The sequence below is a fragment of the Ruditapes philippinarum genome, unplaced genomic scaffold, assembly GCF_026571515.1.
Source record: "Ruditapes philippinarum isolate M1 unplaced genomic scaffold, ASM2657151v2 ctg1639_1_1_1_1, whole genome shotgun sequence".
NCBI lineage: Eukaryota > Metazoa > Mollusca > Bivalvia > Venerida > Veneridae > Ruditapes > Ruditapes philippinarum.
The window spans coordinates 157,559-182,415 of NW_026854004.1; the positions used below are offsets into that span (position 1 = coordinate 157,559).

At 31.5% G+C, this 24,857-nt stretch overlaps 1 protein-coding gene across 18 annotated transcripts in view; it reads right to left on the minus strand.

Annotated features, from left to right (window-relative positions):
• LOC132738655 (twitchin-like) overlaps nucleotides 1-24,857 on the minus strand; it is a 153,108-nt gene that overhangs the window by 125,246 nt on the left and 3,005 nt on the right. For 17 of the 18 annotated variants that reach the window (XM_060726234.1, XM_060726222.1, XM_060726235.1 and 14 more), the window contains exon 2: nucleotides 1,530-1,858. In XM_060726234.1, the coding sequence (XP_060582217.1) occupies nucleotides 1,530-1,842 (313 nt within the window). In that variant the 5' untranslated portion in view covers nucleotides 1,843-1,858. Of the gene's footprint in view, nucleotides 1-1,529; nucleotides 1,859-11,124; nucleotides 11,384-24,857 lie in introns of those variants that run through there. The other variant, XM_060726218.1, reaches the window with a different exon arrangement.

Here is a 24,857-nt window from a genome sequence, read left to right on the forward strand (position 1 = left end):
TCAGAGTTATCTGTGGCAAACGTCACGACAAAGTTTCATATTATCTGGCTTATCTTTGTAAATTAATCCTAAGTTATCATTTTTTTTAATTTTCTGCATATGATAAAAAAACGAAACAAATGGCGCAATATCAATAAGGGGAAGTAACTGTACTGTAAGAGTAGTAAAGCATAAGATTCACTTTTTGAACATCGTAAGAAAGCGGTTGTACAAAAACATAATGATTAAAACCTTTCAAGATATGATAACATTTTTTTAAAATAATCTCTGTAAAATAATCTTTTTTCACGATGAAACCAGGCAGATAACATGAGATAACTCAGTATCGTTTACGTGGTTTACGTTTTCCATTGACTGTACATTTTAAACTACAATGCTTTAAATATTTCCATGAAAGTCCTAGATTTATTTTTTCCTTGCAACTTTGAGGAAGAATGACTGGTCATAATGGAAACATCTTTAAACTGTAACCTAATTGTATCTAATAATGCAATTATATATCATTTATTTCAAAAGAAGTTATCATTGATAAATTGATTGTTCATGTAATTGGTATTTAAAAATATGCTGCCAATAAAACTAAGGGAAAAAAACAATCATAGTAAATGTAACTGACATTTTGTGCAAAAAAGCACCATACAATGTTCAACTAGGGGCTAATGTGAAAGTGAATCGGCGGGGGAATACAGTGACATAAATACAAAATATGGGGACAATACTTATAAACGTTGCCAAGTGATGAAAATGAACAGAAATTTATCAATTCTTTGTCAGAATTAAAGTGCTCACGTGATGTAAAAGAGTATTGCAATATATTCAAAGTGCGTAAACATCTAGGCTCTATGGTAAAGTACATTTAATATATACGGCTAATTAATAAGTGTTCTAAAAATAGTTAATTTTATAGGATTATAATTGCATTCAAACTATACATAGTATTAAACCAGTATTAAACGTTAAACAATGATATAGGTATGTGTGTTTTGTTACAATCGCCCAGCATACGCTGATTCTGCATTTATTTTAATGCACGGTATTCGCGAGATTATGTTTTTGTTCTGTTGCCAGAAACGCTTGATTTATTACCTGACAGCTAGTGTTCATCATTACGTCAAAAAATCAACAATTCGAACACATTAGGCCATTCTTTGTTCCATACAGTATAGTGAAAAATATAATGAATATCGAGTTTTTTGTTAAGGAAAACATAATTTTCTGAAACATTTGTAACTAATTTGTACCTTATGAAATTATCGATCATGTTATATAAGTTATTAAATGAAGGGTACGGTGCTTTGATTGTTTGTTTCATTATTTTGGAACTAAACGAAATTCTTGTTACAAGTGGTTTACTTATTCATTAGAAAAAAGTCTGTTACAAAAGAAACAATTTAAAAAAAATAGCCGCATTTTCATATGTCATGATTGTTATCCCGATTTCTTATGTAAAGATGCTTAGCTTTATTTGGTCAGGGTATTTCAAATTCTATTTGAAAGACCCTGATTCGGTATTATACAGAACTACTCACCATTAAAATTCAAATTAATGGAAGCTGACATTTCACCAAGTTTATTTTTAGCAACAACTTTATAAGATCCGCCATCTTGTTGTGTAACACCGGTTATATCCATGACAACACTGTATGTATTCCCTCCGGCATTATCAACACGCATTTTAATCCTATCAGATTCTTGAAGTGGTGTTTGCCCCCTGAACCAGTTAATTTCCGGTTTTGGGGAGGCCTCAAGGGCGCACTGAAACACGAGTTTGTTTCCATTTTCTTCCTGTTTGAGGGATGGCTTTTGTGTAAAACGTGGGGCAATATCGTCACCCACACCCATCCTGACCCGCTTCTATCTGTAATGAGAAAGTAAAAAATAAAATAGATAATGTCGCAAAACTGAACTTTTTCGAAGGATTATATTATCAGTACAAGCACACACATACTAGTGAAATCATTCCTCTTAGAGGGCACATTGTGCCAAAGAAATTCATATTTTTTTTAATTCTTTGGAAGGTGTGCTAAGTAATATTTTAACTATGTTAAACAACTGCAAACACTAGCGCCGAACGTGCAATAATGTGCCGTAAAAGGTAGCAAAATGTAAACAAAGTAGTATTTTGTCATCCATACAAAATACTAATTCATTATAACTGCACCAACTGCATGCCAACAGAGCAAAAGGAGCTAAAGGTAGTTTATTTAAATGGCAAATGAGTATTTGTGGGGAAACTGTAACATGATTTCAAGAGAAAAAAAGTTTTGGGAAATAACATTGACAGCATTTCTGAGGCACGATGGGCTTTAAGTAAGTCACACTTACAGAGCATTTCACTGCTCGATACAATGAATAATATTAAAGTAAAGCTCTTGATAGACTGTCTTTTGTGTTACAAAAATAAAATGAGACAGGGGACTTAGCAAAAAAACACCTCTGCTGAAGAATCAAAAAGGCTGACTTTCACTTTTGCAATATTGTCTAAAGTCAGATGTCAACTTTACTTAGGTGTACATTTGAAAGTAATCACCAATCGATGAAAACTTGAAACAAAAACAAGTAAGAAGATATTTGGTGAAGAGTAAAATGAATGGCTCTTACAGGGAATAACTGCAAATCGGCTCTTACTCGGCAGTAATTAGTGTAGCCGCTATTTCATGAAGAAACCAGTGCTGATATTGTGATTGGCATATTTTAATTAGCCAGGTCAGGTGTTTCTAAAAAGGCTGATAACACTGTAGCAATGTGAGGATACATTCAAATTTATTACATAGATAATGCACGTGGAGCTCAGCTCGCAGAGACAAATGTGAACACAGTAACATTTTGATATCCCTTTAAACTCTATGAAAATGTTAATTATTAATTGCTGACTGTTTTATATTTTCTAGAAAAAGTAAGCAAAACATTATTTTGTTTCATATGACAGGAATGAATTGCATTTACAATCCTAGATATTGTTGAAAACTCATTGTTTTACATGCCAGATTAAGTAATTGGACCCCATCCTTGTTTGTACGTGACTGCTGGGGAAAAACAATGTTATGCTTAATTAAAGAGGTGACACTTTCTATATTTTTATCTGATATCGAGTTGTAAGAGCCGATTTGCAGTTATATGGGTAAGAGTTCGATAAGACTCCCTACGGTCGTCTTAATACGAACTCTTACCCATACAAAAATATCGAGAAGTAATGTAGTAAGGAGATAAAAAGTTCAACATTCTCTGTATCAGAGATATGTTTGTATATATGGAGGGCGATCGTTGCCAAAATTCCAGACATGTAATGTGTTCCTTTTGAAAACTACTTTTGAAAATGCGAACATGTATGTCTAGCATTTTTGATTGCATTCGTGCACAGCAAATGATATGCCTCTTAATCCAATCTTTTAATTGAAGGCACCCGCTTTTAAATAACAAGTTTACATGTAAATCTTAACAACTGACCTAACACACATTTACAAGTTCGTATCTACCATTGCATATAATACATAAGCATGTTTACACACTTGTAGATATATATATGTACCTGAAAAACACAAATGAAATGTAAAACTCTAATGCAGAAAATATAATTTAATAAAACGTGTTTCCAGTCGTAGAACTACAACAGTACATTTACACAGTTACATGTTTAAAATGACAAAAGTAGATTCACAAAGTTAAACGATTTTAAGTCAAGCATGACGCCCCGCCCCTCTCTGAGTACTTACGATCTTCTATCACGGAAATGTACGGACAGGTATAATACCCGTCGCCTCTCTAAAGTGAAGGAAAACACGGCGTCCATTCTAACTTTTTCTTTTTTTTCTATAAAAAGTCCAATATAATTTGTATCAAATGAAAGATTACTCCATAAGCTTTCTATGAGTGCCTCGGAAATAAAAATGAATTAAATAGATGTATTGATTTTTTTGTTGTTTTTTTTTAGTCTGAAAATAACACTCTCGAATTGGTAAGAAAAACACGGCGTTCCCTCCAAACTTTTTTTTTATTTCGTAATATATTTTGATAATTTTGGATTGAAATAAAAGTGTGATTAATACGATTTATGATATATAATTATATAATGCCTCAAAATAAAAAGGAATTAAATCAAAATGAATTAACTTTTCGTTAAAAAGTTTATCATGTTATTTTCTGTAAAATAGAGAAAATAAGAATCCCTAAAGAACGCTCAAAACGACAAAATTGAGAATGTTGCAGGCCGGTTTGATTGAGCCTGCTCATGGACGGTAATGGAAAGAGCAAGTTATCGTCCACGCCCCCTAGCACCGGCTTAAGCAAAATTCAACATGAACTGGTACAATTTTGAATTTTGAAACATCCGCAGATGTGTTAATATGGTGATTATCATGGAACCTTCAATGTGACACGTAAGTGCCATACCATGAAAAACGGCATATGATCCCCAAGTAAAAAAAAACAAAACACACTCTGAAATTCAGTAAGAGAAACATGGCGCCCCCTACTTACTTTTTTTATTTCTTGGTCAATTTTGATAATTTTAGAATATTATAAACAAGATCATCAAGGAAAGGCGGCGTTGATAATTTTAGACTCAAGTAAAAAATTCTGGAAACAAAGTGATCCCTCGGAAGCATTAATCACAACAAAATTACATAAGAATTGCAGACTCGGTTTGATTGAGTCTGTACATTAGAGATAATGAATAAATGCAACATCCCTCACGCCCCTAGCACCGGATTGAGCGGTACTCAATTCTCAACACTTAATAGTGCTTAAGAATCCTTAATGAACTTTCTAGTGATGCCTTAAAAATGAAATTAATTACGTAAAAGTATTAAAAATTTGTTTCTAACTTATCGTTGTTTTTTTTCTCTTAAATCCACACTCATATATTCGGAAAAAAATAACGTCGCTTCCTTTAGATACTTTATTCAACAAGGAAAATAATATTGAATGAAGTTAAGACCATAAGTTTTGAACAAGTATATTAAAATCTGGAAAACAAGGTGATCCCTCGGAAGCATTAATCACAACAAAATTACATAAGAATTGCAGATTCGGTTTGATTGAGTCTGCACATGAGGGATGATGAACAAGTGCAACATGCCTCACGCCCCCTAGCACCGGCTTGAACGATACTCAATTCTCAACACTTAATAGCGCTGGCATCAATGATCCCGAAAGACCAGAAAAATATAACAACACTGAAGTGAAGTACGGGGCAACTTTTTACAGCTTCCTCACGGCACTTGAAACCTGCTGTTGTGAAGTATAAAAATCTGGAAACAAAGTGATCCCCGGAAGCATTAATCACTAACAAAATTACATAAGAATTGCAGACTCGGTTTGATTGAGTCTGTACATGAGGGATAATGAACAAGTGCAAAAAGTTTTTATTCATACTGAAAATACCTTATTAATGATTGTACATATGTGCTACGGATAAATATTTTCTTGATTTCGGAAAGGAAATCTCGGTGGCCGCTTTAAAAATATACTTGCATAGTTTTTGTTGAAAATGAAATTTGTGCTAATACATTTTTCAATGATACCAATAAGAATATTGGGTGGTTTTTTACATTATTAATAAAATTAATCCTTGAAGTTAGTCATTGTTTCCCATCGCCGATGTTTCTCAGGAATATATGATAAACAAGATCAACAAGGAAAGGCGGCGCTCACGCAACCCCACATGACCAGCAACAAGAACAAGTGGCAAGAAGCCAAGGCGGACCCAAAACAAAACACAGGACAGGGCACTAGGCAGAGCACGGACAGGCTAATCACTAAAATGATAAATAATTTGTAACTGATAAAAACACGATGTTAAAAATAAGGTAATGCATAAGTTATCTTCATCATAAATGGTAAAATCAGCAATTTTCAAGTGATGTTGCTACTGACAAAACTTTTGTAACAAATGTAACATATATATTTTATGAAAAATGCCGTATGTTGTCCTTCAGTTTTATTTAAAAATATGGGAGAGGCGCCGTTTTATACCTGTCCGCAATAGAAGTTCGTAAATACTCCGAGAGGGCGGGGCGTTATGCTTGACTTAAAATCGTTTAACTTTGTGAATCTACTTTTGTCATTTTAAACATGTTACTGTGTTAACGTACTCTTGTAGTTCTACAACTGGTAACACGTTTTCTTAAACTCTATTTTCCGTATTCGAGTTTTACGTTTCATTTTTATATTTCAGATCTATAAGTGTGCAAACATGCATATGTATTGCATGCAATGGAAGATACGAACTTGTAAATTTGTTGTCGTTTTAGATGTTAGGTCAGTTGTTACGATATATATGTAAACTTGTTATATAAAGGCGGTAACCTTCAAATAAAAGATTGAATTAAGAGGTTTACAATAAAAATGGTAGGCATACAAGTTCGCATTTTCAAAAGTCATTTTAAAAAGGAACACTTTACATGTCTGGAATTTTGGCAACGAACGCCCTCCATATGTATACACATTATATCTCACAGAGGCCGTTACGCCCACGAACCAAATATACAATTTATATTTTGTTTATTCTAACCACCGACTTGCAGATGGTACAACCTAATTTCAATAACCAAATGTTCGTTTTTATTTCGCATTGGAACCACTTTATGGCTTTAATCTTAGATAAAGATCGTTTAATATAGTTACACTTTGTCAAACAGAATAAGAAATGTGCTAAAATTAAGATTTTAATAGGTACTAGACCAATGTTACATTAAAAAGCATTTTCTGATAAGCTACAAATGATTAAATATTCAGGTATAACACGAGTTCCGGATTAACGTATGATAAATGTATTTCAAAAATGATATTGTTGTTTATCTCACGACTATCAATAATCTCTTGAACTTCATATAGCTGATCTAATCTGTAGATCTAACACACAAGTTAATTACAAGTTTTTAGATCATTTAATTTCTATTACCTTAAAACTATGAACTCAGTGATTATCTACTGGTAAACGTTTAGTATATATATATATATATATATGTATTAACAGATAAAGCTAGCAGATATCTGAAATAACTTGTTAATTAATGGAAGTGGAGTCATAGAGATTAAAACTTACAGTTATTAGTTCTATATCCTGCTGTTAGGGAATATCATTCGATCTATTTTGATAATATAAAACTACGAATTCCAATTATATTTTGTATAATTTACGCTGTTTTGAAGTTCCATACATTAGAATATGATATACCTATTTCCATGGCTTCTTGTTTTTTCTCATAGAATCAAACCCATAAAAATGATAAATGTATGAAATCCGCCAGGATTAAAATTTAATACCAGTCAGCCAGTTAATGGTGTTTTAATTTGATTCAGATAGTTTCAGCAGGTATACCACAACATGTCTAGATTCAAGTTACCCCATTATGGGGAGTGTCAGATGCACACTGCTTATTTTATACGCCATAAGTTTTCATATTGGCATGAATCTGTAACATAAATGCGCATAGCAGATAATGGCAATGCCATGCTGAAACAACTTCATGTATACAGTACATCTTTAGCTATGCTCTTCACCCCACGAACTTTATGAACCAAGACCCCGCTAATGGTTGGAAATTACACGACTTACATATTTAAAACATATAAACATGAAATATTGACAGCTAACATAATAAATAATCATATAATGTCATCATTATCATCATCATCATCATCATCATCATCATTATCATCAAAAACAACAACATCATCATCATCACCATCATCATCATCATCATCATTCATTCATTATCACCATCATCATACACCATCAAACCAAATTTGTATCAATAAATCATATTACTAAGAATCTGTATGAAATAATTACCTAAACAACGATTATACATCACAAGAAACACATGCGCCTATGATATACATAAACAACTAGAATCTCTGATGGTTGGCATAGATACACACGTGAAAATATATACCTTTATGTAATAAACTATTTTATATGCTTTAACCTGGCCCAATTATAATATTATACAGTATAGAGATTACACATGCTATATTCATTCTAGTTATCTAGTTATGTATGTTTCGAAATCAAAAAGAACATTTCTTAGGTTTCTTATTCAATATATTTGTGGTTAACGAAACTCAGACCGCAACAGAAATAAAATTCACCCCTACCCCTTCTATCTCTTCTAATGTCACTGACTATGATGATGATATAAGTTCACAAACAAGACACACGATTATAGTCAACCCTTCTGACCATTGTAATTCTGATACTATAGATTATAATAAGTAATTTAATATGTTTTTTTCTGGCACGAGTACTGTTATGCTAAATATTTCTTAATATACAATGTAAACAGTTTTCATTAATTTGATTGTATTGCATTCGCACATTGACAGCTTTACTACCAGTATCTGTTAAATTATTAAGAACACACAATTTCGCTACTTTAACGTCTTCAAACCTGAAAATTCAACTTCTATAATTTGATATGTCAAGGGTAACTTTCACTTGTACTATTAACTCAAAGATATCACTGAACATGTTTTCTTGGCCTCTCACTGTTCACCTTTTGCATTTCCTGTGTGTTAACGGAGTTTGATAGTTTGTTTGTTTGAACATGTCGGTACGGTATTTGAGGTATTAAATCAACACTGGTTTATGGATTCCTACCTGTTTTACATAGAACATGCCACTAACATGTAGTTTCTGTCTCAACTACATATCCGATACATGCCTAAATAATGAATAGGTGGTTCCAAGCTACTGGCAGTGAAGTAATTACAAGTGATAGTTGCCGTATGAAAAAGAAATGCTTAATTTCTAGAGCTATATTAACTCTGACACTTCTTCAAAAGTCCTTTAAAAGGTAATTTTAACCTTTATCTTTGACAGGAGTATCTTTTAAATGTTATGATAAAGATGTTTTTTGACAATACAACATCTGGTGACGCTGTAAAAAGACAAGACAAAGTTGAAAGATCAGAGTGAAAGGTTGCAAAGGCCTCATTCAAACAAAATTCGTATGAAATATCTCACACATAGACGCCAGAGAAGTCAAAAGCACAATAAATAGCATCGGTTTCCACTATACACATTGTATTACAAGGCAATACCAACGTTTGAGCTATCACATTGCAGTTTAACAGAGTGTTGCAGATTAATTACATTATATCTCGTATACCATGATAAAACTGCAGATAAGTAAATTCCATCGACTATTTTGATATGCATGCTTCAAAAGATTATAGAAATTATGAAATACCTAAGATGTCAGATATATTTAAATTGCTACGTCAGTGAAAAAATGCGTGAACTAATATTTTCATTTGTTTTTTTTTATTGTTAAAACAAAATTTTGTAAAATCTTGTTATGTAAATATAAAATACATGTAGCTTATTGAAACTATGCAAATTTTGCAATGCTATAGCCTCCCACATATGTTTTCATACATCGTTTAAGGAGCAATAAAAAGTAAAGTCACACTTACATTGTCTTAATTACGGCTACAAATTATAGAGCACGTTATTCGCGTGGTATATCATGAGATATGATGATATTATGATAGGATATAATATAGAACACATGTGATCTACAGACGTTCATACATCGAGGAATGCAAGGTTACCTATCAATCATAATAGATTTCTTAGAAAAGGTATACTGCACATCATTATAATGTAAATCTTCTCGAAAATACGCTATGAAAAGAAAATTTGAAGTTGAATAACCCCCGTATAATCTCCCTTGGTAAAAATGATATCAGAAAGTTTATTGATACTCTATATATCCGGTAATGCAGCTAACACTATCAAATGGACAATGTCATATAATTTTCCAAATTTGAAAGTTAAAGCTTTCTTACGGGTATTTCAATAAAATGCTAAAGATTACCACTGGTGTCCACATTGCACAGCAAGCCTCCATTTGTTGAAATAGGGAATCAAACGATTTGATAATTCATAGATATATTTATCTTTTGTAGGATCTTAACCTGAACATTGCTTAACATGCATATCCCAGAAATTACACATGCAGTCGTTCTCAATCCTATTTGATCTGAAACAGCCGAAGTATCGAAAAGACCTGATCTGTAGCTCGACATAAAGCTAACCGCTGACAAAACATTATAAAACTTTGAAATATAAACACAAGTAACTGTCGATGAGTGAATTTATCTCTGTTTTGTTTTCAAACCGTTTTTTATTAAAGATTGCCTTTGGTCTTATGTTCTTACTATTTTTACAAAAGGCATACATGTATGTCCTAAAGAGTATAAAAAGAATTATAATAACAATGTACAAGCAAAGATATTTGTTGATTTTGTATTTTAGCTTACTATGTTATCAGTTTCTTAAAATACTTATATTACGTGTATTATATCATGCTTGAGTATTGGAGGAATATACAATCACTTTGGCCCATAGTCAAGACTGACAAACATAACAATGACAAAAACTAACTGGATTACAGAGGTATATCCAGAATATTCATGTGTTCATATAGTTAACCAATGTAATGGTGTTTCAACATTTCTCAATAATAGAAGCCTTACAGGAATTATTACTATTAAACAACATTCTATGAGCATATGGTTTTCTACAAGAGATGTATACTGCCAAGAAGAAGTAAATGAATAGCTTTTGTCTGTCTTTGCTTGTTTTAATGACCACATCGGCATCAAAGTCATCATTTATTCTAAATTGGTTAAGAGTTGGAAAGCAATCCATAATGATTGGAAAAAAAGAATATAAATATAACATTATCAAAAGGTAAACATATTTTAGTGAATATACTCACCAATTACTTTACTGACTCTCATACCAAACATTTAAAATCATTATTTATGAAACTAGCACTTTCAGAATAAACATAGTCTAATATGTGCTTTTTAAACTATAATGACCATATAAAAATGTACTTATGTATATTCATTTTGTACAAAAATCGAAGAAGTATTTTCATGTTCGGTTGAATATTTACAACAGTGAAGTTGAAAACTACAATACTTTCATACATTAATTTTATTTATCATAATTCATGTTAGATTTAGTGACTTTATAAAAATTAGATTATTACAAAATGAAAACATAAATGAAAAAATAAGTATATAATTAACATTGAAAATCCTCTCGCATGGTACTGTAAGGAAGGAAATAAAAACACAGTATAGTAGAATCATATATTTACTTACGTTACTTTTCTTTTATTTATTCGTGTAGAATACACAATATCCGAGTATTATATGCATAAATCACTGTAGAATGAACTCTTTCTGTTTAAATTCCAAATAATTTTAATATTCTAGCTCTCTTTTGCACTTTCTTTAAATTCTCTTCGAAAAATAATCCAAAAGATGAAAAAGGATAGACTAGCAGCAGACGAAATGTATGCTAGTGAGAGAGAGGCTCGTGAGAGGCACGCGCTGATCTTCTGCAGCAGAAGATAAATCTACCGACACAAGTCTTAGAGTATTATCAGTTAATAAGATATTGTTGTAAACATATTTCTGTACCTATAGAAATGAATACGTTCTCTTAGATAATGAGATAATCATCATCGAACGCTTTCACGGGGTGAGGAGAGATTTCTATCTTGTAATTTATCAATCAACAAAATCCTTATCAACAATGAGAGATGAGTATCTATGTACGAGGGGACTTAGTACTTTCCGGGGGTGTTAGAGCCCCTACTATGAACATTGTTAATGTAACAGGGTCTAGGCGTGATTCCAGACGCGATCAACATTAGATAATGATACTAATCTCATTATAATATACATCTCAACATTTCTTATATAAAGATTATCAATAATTATCGCTATTACAGACTTCTTTGTAATACATTTAATCGGGCACCATCATAAATCAGTACAAAATAATATACGAACTATCATTACAATTTCTTAATTAATGATGTTTAAGTAACTTATTTTTAGCAAATATGAATGGTTTTTGTTATGGAATGCGCATATAATAATTATACAAAACTTATGTAACATACCGAAGTACGATTTTTATTTATTTTAAAAATTGCAAATCATCAAATCAATGTTGTGTTTTACATGCACGTACAATTGTAAAACTGATGCATACTCAGTATACATTTTTTACATCATTTAACATATTAAATATTTAACATTACGCGGATAGGTACTTTTTTTACATAATTTCTCATAATCAAAGTTACCTTTTCTTAAACAGTAATGAAATCGTATTGATAAATAATCTTAAGCTGCTGGACATAAAGCCTTCCCAACCAGTATAGAGCCAGCTGGTCAGTCTGCACACCAGACGCTATATACAGTTGATAGCTCAATTTATTTATATTAATATCTTTTGAAACATGAAATGGACTGTTACAAATTCAAAGCAAGACAAGTCTATTACACAAATGCAGCAGGTCAAATAATTAATGATCACATTTAAAACGTTGACAATAAAACCTCAATGTTAAATTGAGCATGAATTTGAATACAAAATATGTCATACTTGAAAACCCTGAATTTTAATTGGTTTTATGCTATCAAGAGCAAAAAAACAAAACAAATAAAAACAGATGTACTTCAGGCAAATGCCTGAAAACTTGTACCCATGTACTTATGTTGAACAGGACAGAATATCGTTCGTGAATAAAGTCTTCATAAAAGTTATTGAGAATGGTTCAATAAGTAAAAATTCCAGGTATTTTCTAACTTAAACAACGCCGCTACCAATGTGAAATAATTATCTAATAAATCATACTAAATACTATATGAAAATGCGAAGTGCTCTATCGGTCCGCCCTATCCCAGATTCCGCTAACAGTACATTCCCATTATATTCATGTCTTTCCTTTTTCTAAATATATTGTTTATCTATCATATCTCATGCACCGAAAATAGCATTTCTTAAAATATATGACCGAGAATAAGTACAAATTGTTACTTAAACATGCTTAAACTTATCTTAATATTTATTTCTCATATCCTAGATAGTTCTGGTGCTTCACAAAGTAATACCACCTACATTTAAAATAAGAACCACAAATATGTTTTTTTAAGAAAGAACACCTGTTGCTTGGATCATCTTTATTTTTGGCTGTTTTTGCATATTTCAGGCAGATAATTCAAATTCAACGTAAGCAATGTCCTTTTTCTGTTTTTCATGCAGCCGACTTCCTTTTGAGTGATTGTGTAAAATTTCAGGGAATTGTTACTGAGCTGTTTCCTAAACCTTTGCCAATGCCTGTTTTAAAAGAATTTCCAGTGTATACTTAGACTAAAAAAAAGGAATAAAAATATAATGGGATTCCGTTAAAAAGTGCATTGTGACTATGTATTAAATGATTAAAAAACAGAACATTCTATTATTTCTTAGACAAGGATTTCAGTAAAATAAACCAAGAGTCAGACTTATTTGTAAATAATCTGCCGTTAAAGTGACATTATGCTCATTTTTTCAAGGTCAAGGTTACATATTTCAAAAGATTGACTAGAATAATGCTGATTGACAAACAGTTGGTAACACAATATGTATAGGATATAATACAATGTACAAATTTGCTTAAAAATTTAAAATATAAAAAGACTGTCCCACTCTTTTTATAAATAGAACATTAGTTACATTACAGGGGAATTCCGATGTATATTAAATATTTACAGAATAGAATTTTCATTCGGCCATAAGCGTTATTTATCATTCACGTGAAGTTAATTATAAAATTGAAAGGAAATACAGCAAAATGTAAACTTATTTTGACTTTCATTTGTTCACTCACTACATATATACCTTTGGATATACCTATCGAATAACTCGAAAAGGAGCTAGGTGATTCTTATCAAATGTTTTTGTTATCTTATCATACAAAGTTTAAAAACAATCTACTATACAGTTTTCAATGTGCCTATATGTCTGTATGAAAACTGTAGCATACGCCTTCAACATATAACTCATGCTACAGGTTTGATGTCTTTACAAAAAGACGACTTATTAACAAGATTATGCATTCAAATGAAACGCATATTATTCAATAAATAACATACCTTTATCATGATTCATTCACATCTTACCTACAAGAACTGCCAGGTAGTGTATTATTTAAATGACACCTAGGTAAATCACGATTGGCGTGACTAAGTTTAATTGAATGCCAAGATTCCGCGATGTTGTCATAAATATCAGAAACAAAGTATCCCCCAGAACATTGAACATCAAAGAGATACGTAAATAAACAGCAAGTAGGATATATAAACACAATTTTATACAAAAATTAAAAGAAAATGACATTTCATTATCAGAAACAAGCATTAAGACATACTTAATACGTACTTTTAATTCGGAGTACATCTATCCGTTTTAGATGATAAAGCATTTGGAACGTTTAACTGTTTGCATGGCAATGATCAAATGCATGCTACCCGCCTATCCATGACTTGCATATTTATTTACGAAAGGTTGAAGATGAAGCTGATTTGGTAAGAGAAGCATGCTGATGGTCAAAAATGTTTAATTCAACAGAAACATTGCAAAACACACTGTGTGCTACATGCGCACCTGTTGTTCCATAAGTATGATATGTTTTACTGCTCGAGAAAACAGAAAACAACATGCGGATATACAGGAGACAAGAATATCGAATATGTCTTATTTTTATCGTGTACATGTCAAATCTTTATCCGTATGATTGATGTAAATGAAATTTTGAAGAAAAAATAACACATTACGCAATCTGTTTAGCAGCAAATATACCTATAAAACTGACTAAAACGTGTCAAAATTACAATAAACAGGTACATTTATAAAATGATACAAAACTGTTTCACAATTATACGTTGAAATAGATAAAAATGTAAATATCAAAGAGCGCAAAATATGTCAAAATTTGAAAAAATTGCAACAGGTTTGGTTTGATCCATCCTGTAAATACAAGCTATCTTCCACACCCTCTAGCACCGGCGTGAGCAAAATTCAAAATGAAATAATGGTAAATTTACAAATTATAACAGCGAGTTCACATCTTATGTCAATCTTTAAAAAGTCTCAGTCAATTTTCGAAATTTTGATTTTTAAACGGGAAAACCTTTGATAACATTTAAATGAAATAAATTGCCGAAAAATCACGGACTGTGTCCAGCTGTTTATTCAAAAATACAAAATTCAGTCAATAAGTAAATATATAGTTTGGGTAAAAAAACCTAATCAATTCTATGTTCGAGTATTTTATCATGTCTTATGTTATCATCTCTAGACATTCCCTGATATCACGTGAGTTTTAGCACATTGCACTACAACATTTCTGTCACGCATTATTTGGCCATTTGGTAACCCCGTATCGTATCAAATGTTACAGAATTTGAAATATTTGCATTTTATGACGAAAAACATCATGTACGTCATAAATAAACATCTGCTTCAAATCGTTTTTCAAAACACAGAACAAAAAGACAAAACAGATACATGTGCATGAAAACTACGTAATTGAAACAACCACCGGCTAGAGACTGCAATAATCGGATTCTGATTTAACGTTAAAACTTGAATCTATGGGAGATACAGCTCAATGTCGGGTGGTTTGGAGGTATAGTCTTCAACTGGCGCATCAGAAAGAACACAGCAACAAAAGCATCTGTTATTACATTGAATGATTCGCATACACCATAAAGAAATGGGCAACATGAATGTCTCGATTAAAAGAAACATATCTCTGACAACAGCTACTGCAATTTTGGTTTTGTAGCTTTTGTTATTAAAGGATTCGATATAAACAGATTTTGTATGAGGATGTTATTGTGCACTTTATTACAAAACTAAGACATACATATGGCAAATGTTTCAGTGACAAGACAATCTATGATTATTTTATAACTGTTTTCATAGAATTTAGTCACACACCTTGAACTTTAACTATAACACTTTTTTTTTCTTTTCATATAAGTGTAGTCGGGCATTTAAGTATTATAATACTCAGGATGACGTTAGTGGTCCGACAAAAAATGGTATTGCGACCGCCTGATTTGTTATATGTGCAGTATATGTGCAGTATATAAGCTGATATTTTTCAGTGCATTTCATTTGTATTGTTGATGTTACGCAATATATTTTTCTAGTAGGACTCTAGTACAATGTAGTATGGAATAAGAAATAGTACACATTAAAAGTCACTGTTATTTAAGTATGCCCTCAGTACTGTATACAATTTCTTAAATAGCCGGTGATAAAGGATGAGGACTAATGCATACAATTATAAGCAGACATATTCTGTTATGTTTCCATTTCATCAATATACTGAAAGTAATAAATTAATTATGCAAGCTTGCCTTGTTCGATAATTATAACAACAAAGTATATTCAATAAAAGGTTATTATGCTGTTTTCTGCAGCGTAAATTTACTGAAAATATGGATAATAAAACATTCGAGAAGTAAGACATAAAACAACATATTAAATTCCAATCTAACAGATAAATATTATATTTGAAAGATGCAAAAGTTGTGCCGTAAGTTATAACCCGAGCGCTATAATAAAATTGTATCATAAAATAAAGCATCTGTCAGAAATGATACATTCGCTATCTGGAGAAAATAAATATTTCTTTTTTTTCTCTTTGTTGCTGTTTAATCCCGAGGGACATTTGATTTAATTTTCTACTGGTAATGAAAGCTTAATTATTTAACTACATTTTCCTAGCAACCGGCCTTAGATGCCAATAGAGAAATGAATTTGATTAATGCACCATTTACGTCACATGCAACATTAAATTTAATCACCTCCTACAGTAATAAACTAACGTGGACTCTTAGCAAGGCGAAAATGAAATTTCCTTAAGTTCAGTTAGATTGAAGCTGCCAATGTACAGTTGTAGTTCTACCTAGTTTTTCTAACATGGTTTTAATTTTACCAGTTCAAGTTAAATGTTAAATACTGCTTAAGCCGGTGCTAGGGGGCGTGGACGGTAGTTTGCACTTGACAGTACCGTCCATGAACAGGCTCAATCAAACCGAGCCTGCAACATTTTCAATTTTGCCGTGTTGGGCTTTCTTTAGGGATTCTTATTTTCTCTATTTTAGTAATATATAAACATAATTTTCTTTTATATCATCGCCTACATTTCATTAGTATTGTGCTTCAGTCGGTACTTGAGTGCCTAGACGCATGTATGCATCGATCACCGTTGACCACGAACAAAATAATAATAACAATCGTTTTAATTTTAGCAACGCTTGGTTCCATTTTTGATTCCTATTTCACTATTTCAGTTATCGAAAGACGTCCTGGTTCATAACTATGTTACAGCTCTGAACACCGCATTCTAATCTGCCCAGAAATACATTCAGGGAAAATGTATTATAAATTAGATTTCTGGTAAAAAACAGATATATTCTTGTATCAAACATTAGAATCAACACGACTTTAAATAACTTTTAAATCGACAGACACAACGTTATCATGATAGTTTCCGTTTTCAACATTTTTTTGATATATTTCATCAACAAAAAATGAATATGTATTACAACCTAGAAGCTACCTTAATATTACGGTATTCTTTCCTCGGAAACAATGATAACATCAAGAGTGAACTGATAAGCTCAGCCAGATTTAAACGAATTTCTCGTGGAATTCTTCTCTACTTTAAACGATGTAACCAATAATCTTAAGGCAATAAATACATTTCAAACTGACATTGTTACATTTAATGATTTTATTTTGACAGTTTTATCAACATTTTACAATTCATTATCTTACTATAATCATAGTCAAAATAACTTACCAGATGAAACTGACCTTCTGTTTATTATTTATAAGTTAATATATGAAAAGATCAACAAGGAATTTTAAGGATAAAAAAGCTGTAAGCTCTACAAGGTTTTATAGCCGTATTATCATTCATGCTGCATCTTACTAAATTAAATTCTATGCCATGTTTATATTTAGTTCATAATAAAGATTTAAAGACCTAGTTAAGCTATTTCATGACAGTCGTCTAATAAAATAGATAAAAACAGAATCCCTTAAAAAAGCCCAACACGGCAATATTGAAAATGTTGCAGGCTCGGTTTGATTGAGCCTGTTCATGTACGGTACAGTCAAGTGCAAACTACCGCCCACGCCCCCTAGCACCGGCTTAAGCAGAATCACGAAAATGGTGAAATTTTGAATTTAGAAACATCCGCAGATGTGTTAATACGGCGGTTATCATGGAACCTTCAATGTGACACAGTAGTGCCATTCCATGAAAAGCGGCGTATGGTCCCCAATTTAAAAAATACGTGTGCCCTAAACGAGAAAACAATGGGCGGAACTAAATAAAATGGATTTTTGAAAGGGGATCTGTGGTTATGAAGCCTGCATATCACAGATAAAACGTCAAAAGACAATCATACGTAAGAGAAACATCAATTGAACTTGGGTCTTGTTTTCGTCTTGAATAATCCGAATTTAGAACAGGATATTGGCAATACTTGTAGACATCCCCATCTTAAAGGGTGTATTAACAATATACTTAGAACAGGTGACGACAGATTAATAGCTGGGGAGACTTCAAACAGTTTATAAAGAAAGGTTAAATCAAGGAAGAGCAGCTATAAAGATTAATATTTTAATAATCACTTGTAAAAATGTCTATCATATCATAGATTTCAGACAGCAAATCAAACATTACGTCAAATAGATTTACCATCGTTATCATAAAACACCCGGATGTAGGATCTGTTAAAGATTAACTAAGAATAATTAATATGTAAAACTTAGATTACAAAATATAAATATATTTGTAAAGGTAATAAAATTTGGTTAATTTCAATTTATTCTATACTGTTCATGATTATAATTTCATTATGAATTTCAAAATGTATGTCTGCTTTAATGTCAATAATAGTAAGTTTACTTGTATTAGTTTGCTATAATGAACTTCAAATTGTATATAAGACACGTATATTCTGATAATTTCATAGTCCTTTATAAATTGATCATTTAATTAAGTAACTTGATAATTATTTAATTAGATAATACAAATTGATATAAACAGACGTCAATATAATGACAATATCGTCAGGTGGTTATATGATAAAGGTTGTATATATGATGCGTCTTAAACCATGCCCTGTTCTCTTTTATCACATTTTATTTGTTATGTGTATATTTGGTAATATATGTTATTGGTTGTTTTTTAATGCTATATTCTATTGTGCTAATGATTGTTTAACTTAACTTGATATGGTGATAAACAAATTTTATATGTGTCATAAAGCATACAGGTAAACTTATGTTTATATACTATCTATGTTTGATTAATGAGAAAATATCTTACATAGACACTCTGGATAGGTAGCAGAAATTCTTTGCCAAATTGTATCCAAGGTTTTTCTCTTTGTATTTTGTGTAAGTAAAACATATATGTTGTGAATACATATAGCTCTCTCTCTCTCTCTCTATTTCTGTATATTTACAAGGTGAAATATACCAAGGTATAATAATTAAGAAATTACCTGTGTTTTTGTTGTGTTAAATAGAAATAAACGTTACCTTTTTTACTCACAAAAATGATTAGTTAAATGTCATCATCTATTTTTAAGTAACAATATAACTATATAACAGAAAAAGTTAAGTTAATCACTTGAAGATGTAGATAAAATAAAAGTGTATAATCTGCTCTTACTTAATAATGTTATAAATTAGAAGCATCTGTTGCAAAAATCTATTTTCAATTATTTAGATATTGAGTTCTGCCGGTGCTACGGACCATACTTGCTAGATTGCATATTCCACTGTCGTCTATAAACAGCCTCAATTAATTTGAACTGCAACATTTTTAACTTAGCATTATTGGGCAACCGTTAAGGGTTTCGGTTTACAACTTTTCCACAATTGTTAATTTTATAGAATATTTCATATATATTAACTCAACGGTCTTGTTGTATACCAGAGTTCAAATTTAATGTCCAAACTAAGGCCTTATCAATTCAAAGGAATAATTTCAACACATAGTGAAAGAAAGAAATGTGACCAAAATTGTATAAACCTATCAATCATTACATTTGAAATGTTTTATCCTCGATAATTACTTAATAAAATGTAATAGAATATACATGAAACCCTACATTATGACAAACAAACTATATTAACACATGTCATAGCAGCATTATAAATGTTTAATCGTTTAACGTCGAGAATGCGAAATTAAAAATAATATAAAACAACATGACAATATTGTATATGTAAAGGTTCTATGTAACTAGATGTATAGGTAAATAAACCATTTTCTTCTTCCTTATAAGTAGTATGTGAAGTAAGAAAAGTTAAAGTTGACGTGAGGTTCTATTGCTTAATTTAGCATACAACAGGAAAACACATACAACATCTCATTGCTTTTTCAAGAAAAAAACCTGCGGCAACATCAAAGTAATAATGAAAAAAGACAGAAAGATAAAGTTCAGAAAGCAGTGGTTGGCTGCTATCGAAGAATTTTCGTAATGAATGAATTAAATAACACAAAGGAAATGTGCACACCTTAGTCACGTGACTCGACAAGTGCCAAGAGTGCACTCGAAAAACAGAATACTTCTATGATTTATAACAAAGGCACTCCTTACAATATTTTATGTTTATTAAAGAGCAGGAACTCCTGTCTGAAATTAGCAAGAGTACACCCACTATAATATGAGGTCGTAAATTTGTCGTTCTTCACTTGCAAATACCTTCAACAAACATATAATTTTTATTCAGTCACTATAAACAATGCGCCAAGTAAGTTTTTGGAATATAAGAGTTTACTTAAATGTGTGCAGATCTATCTTTTATACAGCATACTACTTTATTCATAAGGATTTTATTGACACAGCTTGAATCAGCTTCTGACAAGAGCATTGTCTATAAAGCAAATATTTAATGCCTTTTTGTGGGTTCTAACAATGTTTAAGCTGCCTATATGTGTAATGCATTCAATATAGAGCTATTTAATCTAATTCTTTTGTTTATTATTCACAATCATTTTCATTTTTAAGGAAGTAATACTATCAGACACAGCTGCTGTTATTTTGTTTTCTTCTTGTTTCTAATTAAAGTGTCACATGATATATATATATATTTCGCCAGGGTTCTTTGATAACTTTGCATTTTTGTAATCAACAAGGTTGTTGAGCGAGATATACCTGAGACTGTTGGTGATAACTAACAATAATAATTATAGTGATTAGGAGTATATATGTAAAACATCTATTCTTCTCATTTAAAAATATGATGATTACCAAAAACATCTAATTTAAAAAGAACTTTTTTTCTGATATATTTCTGACATTTTACACTTTTTCAACGACACTTCATGAACGACCCTCGTGAGCATTAGTTAAAACTCGCCAGAAGTGATATGACGTAAAAGACGGAAATTTTGCATATAGATCTTTATCTGACCGTCTTTCCATGCATACGATGCTGAAAGTTTTCAGAGGTAATTATTTTCTTGTCGAAGGATTGCTTAGAAAAGTAATTGAAAAACTGCCAATGATTATAAAACCAGATCAAGCAAATATTTTCATGGTAAGCGAAAACATTCTCCGGCAAAATATATGCATCAATATGATAGAAAATCACCAGAAATCAACAACATTGCCGCTATCATTATATCAACAACTTGCACGGGAAGAGTGAGGGAAAATTACTAGCGATGCATTTATTGTATGATACAAGATTCAATCACCTGTCTATAGAGAACACCATACCCTGCTAACATCACTGTACAGTTTTACCAAGCACCTAATATAAATATACTAGTATATTAATAAACCGAAATATAATGAATCTTTACTATCCACCAGTATGTTCCTCATTATTTAGTTTATGAATATATTAGCAGTATAATAACTATTTTAGTAATTATATGCAGTTTGCGTTCAGGACATTGTCTCTAAAACAAATGAATAAGCAATGTTTGATTTTCGGTAGGATCAACTTAAGCTAGCCAAGGTAAAGCAAGGTTCGGTTACAAAACATTTAGATGTTCTAGACTGAATAAATAATATACATATGTCTATGCGGGATGTTGCATATAGTATTGTCTCCCATAAATATCCTCAATAAAACCGCTTCTGCATTTTTGATTTTCATGGGTCCTCACAAGTCAAGTTCAAATATATTATACATATACCTAGTTATCATTTAAAAACGTAAATGAAGAAAAGAGGGTTTAAAAAGCAACAACAACAGCAGCAACAACAACAACAACAAAAACACCAAAAGACTATTTAGCAATAGCTGAGAAATGTTTTAAAATGGCATTCACAAAAGCAGGTAGAGGCCATGGAACTGTTTCTCTTACAATACAAAGGAGAAACATTATATTAGATTATATATCTAAATAATCACACGTATTCTTTTATTCTAACTAGTAAACTACCGGTTATGTTACTTATGTCCGAACATATACTAGAACTAATATTAAATTTTGACATATAATAACCATTACCACAATAAACTTCATGAAGAAATCTCGAAATACCAAACAGAGTTGTTTGTCATATACTACCAGAGTTGACATTGCTTGTGAAGGATTTAGTTTTCTCGGAAAAGGAAAGGAAAATTCGGGAAAATTGTACTTTTCTCATTTGTCAATTCTATCATTCAAAATGACTATAATTGTAACTAATTTAAGTTTATAAAAGCAATGTCGTTCAGACAAAGTATTCCTGGTATTCCATCCAGCTGTTATATACATACATATAGAACTGATCTTCGCGAAGCTCAGCACATGTTATTGTTTAAAAGAGCATGTACATATGTCAATGGAATATACCATTATCGATATTGAACAATACTCATTACACATCTGTATAGGATTAGCAAGCTATTGATTAATGTAATACATACACGGTAATATTAGTGATGTACTAATTGGTCAGTGGGTAGGAGAATTAATATACTTGATAAATGCATATGGTCAACAGACGAGATATTTCTCGTATTTCGGGGAATATGTTCATATGTTAATTAACATCATTAACATATGGTATAGAATATGTCTGTTGGTGCTAGCTGTTAGCATTTATTAATGTCATATTTCTTTATACAATAAAACTGGCTAGAGTATAACTCGTGCAGTTGACAGAAAGACAAAAAAAACCTATACGGTATTGTTCCAACATTATTTTTATTATTCTACAAAATGCCGTATATTTAACGTGCAATCGAAACATTTTGGCCTTTTCCGTATTCTTTCGATTCATATTGTGATTGTTATTTATAATAAACATAAAGCTTACACATATAATTAGACAAACTGAATGGACGCCGATCGACAAGAGTACAAGAGTGTAAAATTGATACATAAACAGCTGTGATAACATATACATTTGTACTTGAGAAATGTGCCTAGCAGGTTAAAGATATAAAAATAACATAAACGAAATTCTAGAATAGATATAAAAAGTAGTCAGTCAACCTTTAGTTAGGATAGGAGAATGGCTAGCTAGTAAAATGCGTTAAGAGTAAATCAATGACCTCGGTAATCTGGAGAATGGGCAAGTCGCTGTTTTCCTGAGCAAAACACGTCCATTGCTTAGGACAAGGATACAGGTTCCAGGAAATGACTAGAAAGGTTTCAACCAAATGGAACCAACGTATATATACTAGATCTAACACTAAGAGATCCTTTATCACCGAAATTATAAATTTGAATGGCTGAAAGAATTAAGATAAAATCAAAGTCATTCTTGTTTAATCTTCTAATAGTTTTATAATTTTGTTAACTTATATAAAATCTTAATTCAGAAGATCGTCGGTTATCTTGAAAAAACTAGATAAATTAGCTAGAATCCCTCTTCACTGATCTCACGCATATATCGTATTGTAAATAATCTATATATTATAATCTTGTATAATTATAGATACATACAACATATATACACACCTATAATATGTATGTGTCACTTGATATTCATGCCAGGATTAATAAACTTGGGGACACATTTATAGTAGAAATCAATGTTTTACAAAACGAGAATGTTGCTGGGCAATTCGTAACGGTAAATAAAGGTATTGAAGGCAAGGAACTAGCGCCACATTACTTGCCTAGTTGTTTCAAATACTACACATTCCTATTCCTTTAACTCACATATGCAACGCATCAAAACTTCATAAATATATCTAATTGATAATAAAATCGGTACTTTAACAGTAGCCGACAGATTTATATGGAATATAGTTAACCTAGCTTACACCTGCATTGCCAACGCCAACCTTAACTGTGGTGAATTGCACAGCAGCCTTCAATCTTCTCTTTGAAATTTGGCTCTATTTTATTAAAATTTTCTTTAAAGACGTTTGACGTTCGCGTAATGATATATCTGGGAAGAGGTGTTGGAATGTGTTCAAAACCTGCTAACATGTGAATATGAAGGCGTTACAGAAAATACCACACGGATAATGGTGAAGTTTTATCAATCTGGCTATCATTTGTTTATTGTTTAATCATTAATACATTGGTATAGTTAAATACACACAACACACATTTTTAAGACAGTTGCATTCCTTTTTGCATTTCGTTTGACTGAAAAGAACTTTGGAACCACAAAGAAATAAAGGAGTAGAAGAAAAGAAAATATACTCAGAACGATTTTTGTTTTGTTTTGTAAATTGCGTTTGATCGTGTTATCTTGTTAATTCTTTATATTTGTGTGTGGCATTTCTCATTACCTGATTGTGTACATGCTTTCATCAAAGGTGATCACCCGGGAAAAACATTGAGCGCTTAAATTTCTTATAGTGAAATGAGCCGCGTCACGACAAAACCAACATAGTGCGTTTGCGACCAGCATGGATCCAGACAAGCCTGCGCATCCGCGCAGTCTGATCAGGATCCATGCTGTCCGCTATCAGTTTCTCTACTTGTTATAGGGTTTGTAAGCGAACAGCATGGATCCTGATCAGACTGCGCGGATGCGCAGGCTGGTCTGGATCC